This window comes from Hemitrygon akajei, chromosome 4 (genome assembly GCF_048418815.1).
Source record: "Hemitrygon akajei chromosome 4, sHemAka1.3, whole genome shotgun sequence".
In the NCBI taxonomy this organism is placed as follows: domain Eukaryota; kingdom Metazoa; phylum Chordata; class Chondrichthyes; order Myliobatiformes; family Dasyatidae; genus Hemitrygon; species Hemitrygon akajei.
The window spans coordinates 131,544,036-131,555,101 of NC_133127.1; the positions used below are offsets into that span (position 1 = coordinate 131,544,036).

Here is an 11,066-nt window from a genome sequence, read left to right on the forward strand (position 1 = left end):
TAATCCCACGCAAGCCAAACGGAAGGCATTAATGAACATGAAAGGTTACTTGCAAGCAATCCGGGAATACTAAATCGAAATACTCCCGGGTTTTATAATTACTCTTTAAAAAAAATCTAGGACAAGTCGATAGTCATTTGTATGAAGGTTTTATGCCGTTTTGAAATGACGTTGGCGTCGTCCGCATCCTACAGTGAAGCAGATTGAGTTAATGAATAAAATTACTAGAGAGGAAGATAAACTTGAATGGCTACTTAAAATAAATATCTGAGAGCAATATCATTGGCGACTGAGTGTAGATTGACACAGAGAAAGCGCAAGAAAAGGATGTGCTACTCTGTTTAAAAAGTTACTGGTAATGCAAGAATAATTCTGCTTGTTCAATTTATAATTTGAGCACAACAAATTGAAAATTTAAGGGAGGGCGGAATATAAAGCAAATCATCGCAAAGGGAAGACTTAAAGAATTAAAGAGTCAGTTCTCTGACTGAGGCATGCCTAGTGCATTGAAGGGAAAATAAAACAAAAGGTGATGCTATGCAATCTTCAATAAACAAAAAGCGATGGTTGACGAGGAAAATACGTCAGCATGTTATAGGAGCCAAGGCATCAATTGGTTACAGTACGTGTCACCCTGTGCGTGGGTTTCCGCTGGGTTCATATATAAAAGAGCTCGCACAGTAGTCTCTCGGCGGCTGGAAGGTATTGGCTCAGTGTGACCAAAAACACACTCCAGTACCTGTCAAATTGAACTGCACTTTCTAAAAGCGCTGCCAACGGGTTGACTTTCAAATCGGTTTCTTATTTAAGACCGAACGGGGCAGATGACAGCGCCGCTGCAACTTTTCAGACACCAACTTTGCCACGATTTGACGTGCTATAAATCCAGAGAGTGTCTGTACATTTCTTTTGCATCACAATGACCCGTTATATGTGGCTCTCTGTTCCTTACGCAAACAAAGCTTTTCAAAGATCAGACAATTTACTTAACATCAGTTTCTCCGGATTGCCTTTAATGGCTAACAGGTCGGCTTTCTTTCCTTGGGGCAACTTTACTCTGGACGATTGGGAGAGTTTTGTGGGGTCGGCAAAGTATGAGGCCGAGTCCCAAAATGCAACCGTCAAGGCTTTGCTAATCGTAGCATATTCGGTTATTATAGTGATTTCCCTCTTTGGAAATGTTCTTGTGTGCCAGGTCGTGATAAAGAACAAACGGATGCACTCTGCCACCAGCCTGTTCATTGTTAATCTCGCTGTATCGGATATCATGATAACTCTTCTTAACACTCCTTTTACACTGGTAAGACTAAAATTATTTATTGGAGGGCGGGTGCAATGTTTGAACTTTATCTCTTTCATCGCTTGATTTCACCGAAAATTATATGAAGTCAGAAATGCAAAACACATCCACGCGTATTAGGGCGCCTAATCTGTGTAACGATGTCTATTTAAAAAAAGAAAGTGCATTATGGAGTTTGTAGGTTTTCTATGAAATATTATACCCAACTGCTCGTGCATTTGTAGATTCTGAATAAAAGCCTTCAGCATGCTGCTTCAATGGGGCATATTCAAGTATGAAACATCCAATGGCGGGCAGGCTTGGTTTCTATTTTTGAGCGTGCTTTCTCTTCAAGTTACGAAAAACTGTCATGCAAGTGTGCGGCAAATGTAAAACAAAAAATACTTCAGAAACATGCTAGTACAAATCGAAACTGAGATAAATATAATTGTATCTCAGGCATGAAGTAAAAGCAATAGCGGAGGACTACTTTCATACTTTCCGTAGACAGTCGCGTCTTTGGCTTTGCCCAACACCGGCTCCTAGGTTGTAATATGTCTTTATAATTTCTTCTATATTTCGCCCAAGTAAAATGGGATCCAATCCATGTGGAAATGTTGTTGATAACAGTAAAGTTCTGACCATGTCCTAAAATGTGCACCTCTATCTCCAGCTGTGCATCCAGATCCTGCAATGTACGGTGACGTCAAACGTCAAAAGATTTTGCAGTTGTGTAACCACTTGGATTGCCCAAATAAAGCTGTGCTCTCTCGGTATTTTGCAGCTTCTAGATAATAGATTCAGCAATCTCAGTCAACCAGTCTTTCCCGTTTGTGTTAGAACTGGCCACGTCTCACGTGAGGTCGTGCACCCGTAACGTTAATTCGCTTTCTCTCTCTCCGCAGATCCTGTCTGTTTTCCGGGTATATCCCCTGTCCCGCATCTCACAGATTCAACGCGTTCTGGGTGTTTTGAACTGTTCGTGTATTTGAGGATGTGGCGCGTAGAGTTGTGTCACCTGGACAACTTTGATGGCCGTCTTAACTCAGACATCCTCCCTTAGCATTGTCCACCCCCCAGCTCCTCACCACCCACCCCCCGGCCACATACACAAACGGCTCAAAACGGGCTTATTTCCTCACTTTTCCATTTCTGACGAAAGGTCCTTGACCGGAAGCGTAAACTCTGTCCCTCTTTCCACAGATGCAGCCTTGCCTGTTAAATTTTATCAGCACGATATGCCTTAGCCCTAAACTGCATTGTTACCGACTGAGATGCAATACATCCGGTTGGCAGCCTGTTCCAATGTCTCTCGTGTGGTCAACATACAGTAGCCGCGAATGAGTAATAAACTGTATTGTTTAGTGTACGTTTATTTTACGGTGTTTGAAGTGCTACACGAGTGATCCTCTTCTATTTTCCATCGATAGGTTCGGTTTGTTAACAGCACTTGGGTTTTTGGGACGGTCATGTGCCACATCAGCCGCTTTGCCCAGTACTGCTCCCTGCACGTGTCCACCCTCACTCTGACAGCCATCGCTTTGGACAGGCATCAGGTAACCGGCCGCTCATCCACAACGGTCCAGCCCGGCTTCCCAGGACGTCTAAACGCGCCCATTGTCATTTCTGAAGCTCTTCAGAGCGCACAGCCACCGAGAGAAACGTGAACCTGATACTGTTTCCCCCCAGCAAATTACCGTTAGAAGTGTCATTTCATTCAGCAAAACTGACCAAGGCTGATGTTAGCTACTGCCTTTAGATGTTGGTTTTGCATTGACAGTGGAGTTTTGTATGTATACATATACACGTGTGTATTCCTATATGTATATAGTGCATATATGTACAAAATATATGCACATATATCTGTTCATTTCCCATAGCTCTCTATTCTTTCTCAATTCCCATGAATCTGATAAAACCACATTTTGTAGCCGAGTGCAGCGCCTTACGGGGCAGCACGCTCCCTATCTGATCTCCAGGCTCAGTCGCGACCACACAAAGCCACCCCGCACCCAGTGGCAGACTACTTCACTTATGATTAGGTGTCCTCTTGTGCGCAGTTATATTGTGACCTGAGATCGGGAGCTAGAGCACAACCGCAAACCTCCTAAAACACCGCAGTGATTTCGAAAGATGGCCGGTCCCCGCAGTTCACTGGTCCTCACTCAGTCCAATCCCTATTTCAATCTCTTCGCAGCTATCAAGCGCACATTGAACCATAGGACAATTTTTACCCAGTGGCGAAACGAAACACAAAGGAAATCTTTAAAAACATTTCATTTGTTCAGAACTTGGAACTTGGGCAACATACGTCCACAACCTGAACCCCGTCCCTCGAACGTCTCACCAACCGAGCCTTGCATATCTTGTCCTGATAACAAATGCAAGGTACAAAATTGTGGGATATTTCTAAGTTCTTTTGAATCGATGTTAGTTAATAGCAATATTTTTCTGTTAACAATTCAGCGGTTATTGATAACAAAATCTGATCCAAAAGCGCATAGCGACTCGGTAGTTGTTGATTTTAAATTCCTTGCTCGTTTCCCTTTCTATTTTTGTTCATTCCCACGTTTTATTTCCTAATATCCCAGCATATAAGTCGTTCTGGACGTCAGCCAATTAAATTCAGTTACGCAGCACCAGCGCAGTCCGACTGGGGCTCTGCGGCAGCTGTTTGGGTTGATGTTGGCTGACATATTCTTTCTGTTTCAAGGCTGCAAATAAAGCCAAAGCTTCGAGACCTTGCCCTGAAACTGGGATGCAGCGGAGCAGAAGGCGGAGGGAGCCTAGCGCACGCACGCTTTCTGCCGCCCACTTCCAAAATCATCTCAACTCGCTACACCGCGTGAGCGAGCGATTTTAAATCCACCGAGATTTCCGCGGAATCTCCTTCCCGAAATTGCGTTGAGATCTGCAGTTAATTTCAAAACGCGAGGGAAGTCATGGCCCCTGACGTACTGTGTGGGCAACGATAGCTATATCAACGGTTTCAAAATCCCACATCTCTGTTACGTTAGCTGTAGCTTTCGCTTAAATAGTGCAACCCGCTATTGGACAGAGCAAACTCAAACACAACGTTTAATGTTTGTAAATTATCAACTGATAACGCATCAGTATGAGTGATGGCAGGCTGTTTTGTTTTGGATCATTACCCGTGTTAGAAGTTAATGGTTTTTATCTTCTGTAGGTTATTATGCATCCGTTAAAAGCACGCATGTCAACTGCTAAGGGTGTACTATATATCAGCGTCATCTGGATTATGGCGAGCTGTTTCTCACTTCCTCATGCCATCTATCAAAAGCTCTTCAAATTTGAATACAGGTATATTTGCATAAATGATTATCGAGGTCCGGCTCCCTGCGTACCTTTTGTATTTTAGTACCAAAAGATCTTTTAAGTATAAAATTAGATTCAAATCACTGGTCTCCCTTACGTCACTGACGATTATATGAAGCTGTGACCTGACATATTTTACACCGAGCCTATTTGGGAAGAGGTTGATGAGTTTTGATCCCCAAAGCTTTCCACTGCTGGGAGTGTTCACCTGGTCTGCGTTTGTGGGAGTAACAGTAACCAAGATTAAGTAGTCACAACTCTATTATTTCCTGATGCCAGCAGAAACTCACCGTTGCATAAACAGTTACTCTCCTTTAGGAATCTGATAATCACTTTGTCCTCTGCAGTCACAGGTTTAAACATACAACCCATGCTGATACCTCGGTACAGCAATGATTGGACTTACTCCCTCTTTCAGACTAAACACAGAATGAGGCATCATCGTATCTTCCCCGGTGTTAGCAAAATACCTCCTAATGCTATTCAGCAATGAAAACAGAGTTCTCCCGGTGTATTAGTCAGTATTTGTTTCTCAGTCAATGTCTCAGAAAATGACCATGCCAGCCTGTGTTACTGATGGGATCTTGCTGTCTGAAAATTAGCTGCTGTCGCATTTCTCAGCATTAAAAACGGCCAGTGTTGATGAAGAGTGTGACAGCTCCGGTATCTTCGTGGCCCAGCAGCACCTGGAACGCCCGAGCTTCTGGAAGATGTGTAAACATCCATATTCTTTACATTTAGTTCAATGCCAAGTCTTCATAAACTGTGTAATCTAACACCCAACATTAGTTGGATGTTCAAACAGATTTCCCAATTGGCTTACTTTTCCTTATTTTCTGTGGAGTATGATGTAGTTATGTCAAATTAACGTGTTCATTCAATCCAGTCACATTTTCCTTGTATCTTAAAAAAAATCTATCATCATAAGACTTGGTGAGTAGGATTTGTTTAAGAATTACAGTTAGTGTTGATAATCGAACTATTTATTGCTGGCTGTTGTCGAAAATGCAAGGAAAAAGTCAAGTAAAATGTACAAAATGTTATTAAATGTATGACAGCTCACTTAAAATGATTTATTTTGTTATAAACTTGTTAATCCATTGATAATCATCTGTTTTCATTTCCAGTAAGGAAAAGATTCGGAGTTTATGTGTCCCAAACTTTCCAGAGCCGGCAGATCTGTTTTGGAAGTACCTGGACTTGGCCACATTTATGATGTTGTATGTGCTGCCCCTTTTAATCATCACTGTCACATACACTACTGTGGCCAAAAAGTTATGGTTTCGCAATGCAATTGGAGATGTAACGACAGAGCAGTACTTTGCACATCGACGGAAGAAGAAAAAGACAATTAAAATGCTGATGCTGGTTGTGGTAGTATTTGCTGTCTGCTGGTTTCCGCTTAATTGTTATGTCGTCCTCGTATCTAGTCAAATAATTCATACAAACAATGCTCTCTATTTTGCATTCCACTGGTTTGCCCTGAGTAGCACTTGCTATAACCCATTTATCTATTGCTGGTTGAATGAAAGTTTTCGTTTAGAACTTAAATCACTCTTGAATATATTCAGAAGAGAACATGAAGTGCAGGAGCATATTCTCCCTTCTATGGTCCCCTCTTACAGATTAGCCTGGCCAGAAGAGAGTAACTACAAGAGGAGACAAGATCCTCAGAGTCTTCACTCAAACAGTAACATCCAGTCAGGAAAGACAGACATTTCCTCAGTTGAGCCAGTTGTAGCTATGAGCTAGAAATGGGAGATCTGTCCATTTCTGCCATCATCTTATGAGAAAGTAGTATGTATGGTTCTAAGGAGCTGATCTATCACAGTGACTTTGTGCAGACTTTTTGTGCTTTGTTAACAAGCTGGCAATATTGAAAATAATACTTCATTTATCTATTGTCTTAATCATGATAACATACATTTCTCCAAAACATTCACCAATGAGCTCATGGGTTAATTAGCCTTGTCGTGCAGGGAGGAGGAGACAGATTGAGACAGTGGCCTACATGGAGGGGGACGTATGTTAGGTGAGGACAGGATCGGAAGATATTATTGGTGGTGCCAGTGCAGTGCAGTGGTTAGTGCTTCTGCCTCTCAGCTCCAGGGATCTTAGTTCAATACTGACTTCAAATGTGATCTCTCTGGAATTATTATACTCACACTGTGACTCCCACCCCCCGGGTGCTGCAGTTTTTTCCCTCAGCTCTCCACATTCCCCAATGATTTCCTGCTTTCCCCGTTTGCTCTAGTTTCCCCGTTTGCTCCAGTTTCCCCTGGGTGCTTTGGTTTCTCCCTAGGTGCTCCTATTTCTCCCAAATCCCAAAGATGAGCTGGTAGCTTACCTGGCCACCATCAATCAACCCTGGTGCTGGTAGCAACAAAAAGGAAGCGAGAAGAAATGGATAGGAATCTGAGACAGAGTAAGGTGCAGGCTACAAGGAGGTATGGAGAATGGTAATAGGGCTGATGAGATTACATTGCATGAAGCTGGCATGGACTTGATAGCTTAATGACCACTTTATCAAACGTTATGTTGCTAAAATTGTGGAGTAGTCAGTGCCTTTAAGACTGAGCTTATAAGTATATAAAGAATAAAACAACTAATCAATGATATGAGTATAAAGACAGCAAAATATATAAGATGCTTCCAATGGTGTCTTGTAGGAATAATAGATGTGACACAGTTAGCTAGAATTGCAATTATATGCAAGAGAATGCACAGTCATAAGAGGAACAGACACTACTGAATATATTAATGTAAAGTCAAACTGCTTAGGCTTTAAACAGACATTCAACATTATGGGCACACTTTCCAATTTGCTGGAACTGGAGAGGATTGTTTGCCAGTGGTGTGATCTGAGAACTCAGGCATAGAGGTCAACAGGGCTCAGTGCATTTTTTATCAATTCATTCCAATGTTATGAAGATCCTGTGAGACCAATTGACCTCTGCCTCAAATCCTGATTACACGTTCTGGGAGCACCATATATCAATCTGTGAATGTGTAGAGTCTATTCACAGAAACATCAGGCATTGTGATATGCTTGTATTTAAATGGACTATTTTGTTCTATAATCGAAGTTGAACCTCTTTATGGTATGGAATTTTTGTTCATAGATATTTTAATAATTTATAAAACTGTAAATAAGTGCTGTTCTATCCACACTTGAAATAAAAATTCCAACCAGTGAAAAGCGTAAAAGCTGCTCATTAAATTTTTGTACTTTTTTTGAATAATTGGTATTGATTGCAGAGGACATTGGTTAACCAGTATGGAAATTGTGATTAGTTAATATCACTAATGGCTCTAGATATAGTGCATCTTTAAAATCATAACCACTTATTTAAGGCTTGGACCATGTTTTAACATGCTAACTCTTTGTCTGAGTATTCTATTTTGAAATCATTTTTTCTTTCAAAGTAATAAAGATAATGAAGCATTGAAGGGGTGTCTATTAAGCAAGCTATTTACAGTGGATATTGAATATAAACATCAGCATATATCAGTTTACTTATGGATAACTGATGATCTTCTGTGCCTTTGCTGACTCCAGGTGTGACCACACCAAGGCACTTGACTTAAGTCTGATGAGATTATTATTCAACACCCAGCTGTTCATATCTTCAGCACCATCATAAACAGTATTCTTGCTGATTATAGTGGTCTCTGTTTGAACTTCATCTTAGTTTTAAAATTCTTATCCTTGTTTATAAATGCTTCCATAGTATTGTCCCTCCTCAGGTCTGTAACCATTCCTTGATCAACAACCTCTTGAGATATCTATGATTCTCTGTTGCTAGTCTCAGATTTTGCTTTATTATTTCACAATATCTTCAGGTGAATTAGAATCAGAATCAGGTTTACTATCACTAATATATAGAAACATAGAAAACCTACAGCACAATACAGGCCCTTCAGCCCACAAAGCTGTGCTGAACATGTCCTTACCTGAGAAATTACCTAGGGTTACCCACAGTCCTCTATTTTCCTAAGCTCTGTATATGTTTTTAAATTTGTTGTTCCTTGGCAGCAGTGCAACGAATAAAAAATTCTGTGTTACAAGAATAAATAAATAGTGCACGAGAGGAATAATGATGTAGCGTGTTCATGGACCATTTGGAAATCTGATGGCAGAAGGGAAGAAGCTGTTCCTAAGACATTAAGTATGGGTCTTCAGACTCCTGTATCTCCTCCCTGATGGTAATGATGAGAAGAGGGCATATCCCAGGTGGTGAGTTTTCTCAATGATGGATGCTGCCTTCTTGAGGAAAAGTCTTTTGAAGATGTCCTCGATGGTGAGGAGGCTTGTGCCTCTGATAGAACTAGCTGAGCCCACAACGCTGCTCAGCCTACTGTGAGTGGAACTGCAATATGAGGTGGTAACGGAAATAAGCCAGAATCTTCTCCACATACATCTGTAGAATTTTTTTAGTCTTTGGAGATGTATCAAATCTCCTCAAACTCCTCATGAAGTACAGCCATTGGCATACCTTCTTCATGATTGCATCAACATTTTGGGCCCGGGATAGATCTTCTGAGATGTTGATACCCAGGAATTTGAAGCTGCTCACTCCTTACGTTGTTGAACCCTCAGTAAGGATTTGCATGTGCTTTCCCTACTTCCTCTTCCTGAAGACCACAATCAGTTCCTTGGTTTTGATTATGTTAAATTTATGCTTGTTGTTGTGATACCACACAAACAGCCAACCTGTCTTGCTTCTGTACTCCTCCAGCTGGCAAGGACTTGAGACATGGAATTCCTTTTATGAACTTCTCTACCTCACTAATTCCACCAAAATGCATTTTAAAACCTCCCACTTTGCTCTACTATCTCCTAATGTGGCTCAATGTAAAATTATGTTCAAGCTTTGTATTGGAGAGCCTTGCTGTTTTGAATACACTGTTAAATTCCATTAAGCGTGTCTTATTACTTGCATGATCTTTAGTTTACGGAAATACAAAGAGAGAAAGCCTGTCTAAGATACTGAAGTTTTGGAATGGACTGTAGTGTTTGATGGACTGTAGATGTAGGTTTCTTTGGGAGGTTGCATGGGTGGGGGCTGGGGCTGGGGCTTCTGCTGGTGCAAGTGGGGGGAAGGGTGGGAGGGTCAATGCTTCTGCTGGAGAATGTGGGGGAGGAGCTTGGTGGTTCTGAAGTTACTGTCATTCCTTCTTTGTGGTTCCTGTTTCGTAGATGTCTTTGTCACGAGTAGGAATTTCAGGTCATATACTGAATGCATTCTCTGAAACTAAATTGAACCATTTGATTTGAAAAGTATATAGATTGAAAGCAGGTAACTGAGGGCCAATTAGCTTAATGTCTCTAGTTGGGAAAATGCTTGAGCCCATCATTAAGGAAGAAATAGTGGTTCTACTGTGCAGACACAGCATGGATTCAAGAAGAGCAGACCTGCTTGATACACTTACTGCAGTCTTTAGAAAATAATGAGGGTAATGTTCCCTCTAAGGTGTGCATGTGTGCATGCACGTCTTTTGCTACTAGTGCACAAAGAAATTTAAACTGTGCACAAAAGGTTGTCGCCCTCTATTTCATTGGCATGTTAAGTATATGTCATGATTGTACACAATCACATTTCCTTTTCCGGTTTCTGATGGGGATGATGTTGACAACATAGAGTTTACGATGATTTGTCTGCAGATTTTGGAACTGGCTTATTTATCCTGTTTTTTATTGAAGAAATTATTGATTCACTGTGTCAAATTCCAAAGAAGCAAAGGGCGTGAAGCGCAAAGGAACTGCTAATTCATTTAAGATGGACTGGCTTAATGAAACAGTAGAAACTGCTGCACCTAAAGCTCTTGAGGTCAAGAACATGCAGCTACGAGAAATATGTGCAATGCCAAAACTGGTGTTACCTGCATGTATTGTTGCCATGCAAAAGTTGCTGGAGAATTTGGCAGTGGGAAGAAGTGGAGTGATATTTGGAAAGATGACCACTTAAAGTGTCATTTTGCAAACAAAACATATACACAGTGTGCAAAATAGGCCTGCTACGTATGTATTGTGACAGTGCAGATGAACGAGAGTGAAGACAATCGAACCCAGAAGTTTACTTTCACTTAAAAGTTCAATGTGTAGATATTGTTGTCACTGGTCATTATAAACTAGAGGGAACATTGATAGAGGGGAACAGGTGGATGTTGTATACTTGTATTTTCAGAAGGCATTTGATAAGCTGCCACATTAAAGAGAAGCTGGGGCAATGTATTGGCATAGATAGAGGATAGTAGGCAGAGAGATGGGATGAATGGGTGCTTCTCTGGTCGGCAGTCAGTGCTGAGCAGAGTGTTGCAGAAGCTGCTGCTGGGCTCACAAGTGCTCACGATATACATCAGCAATTTGGAAGAGGGGACTGAGTGTATCATATCTACTAAGTTTGTTAATGATACCAAATCGAGTGGAAAAGCAAATTGTGCAGAGGAT

The 11,066-nt window shown here is 41.3% G+C and overlaps 1 protein-coding gene across 1 annotated transcript; it reads left to right on the forward strand.

The window, feature by feature from the left end:
• Positions 1–700: 700 nt before the first annotated feature.
• Positions 701–7,814, forward strand: LOC140726659 (G-protein coupled receptor 83-like). The gene is made up of 4 exons (XM_073043327.1): positions 701–1,300; positions 2,710–2,835; positions 4,467–4,600; positions 5,743–7,814. The coding sequence occupies exons 1-4, from the start codon at positions 920–922 to the stop codon at positions 6,365–6,367; spliced, it is 1,266 nt and encodes a 421-aa protein (XP_072899428.1). The 5' UTR covers positions 701–919; the 3' UTR covers positions 6,368–7,814.
• Positions 7,815–11,066: the final 3,252 nt, after the last annotated feature.

Coding starts and splice junctions, on each gene's coding strand:
- LOC140726659 (XM_073043327.1), top strand. CDS start 920: ATGACCCGTTATATGTGGCTCTCTGTTCCTTACGCAAACAAAGCTTTT. Junction 1,301..2,709: donor TTAACACTCCTTTTACACTG/GTAAGACTAAAA, acceptor TTCCATCGATAG/GTTCGGTTTGTTAACAGCAC. Junction 4,601..5,742: donor CTCTTCAAATTTGAATACAG/GTATATTTGCAT, acceptor TTTCATTTCCAG/TAAGGAAAAGATTCGGAGTT.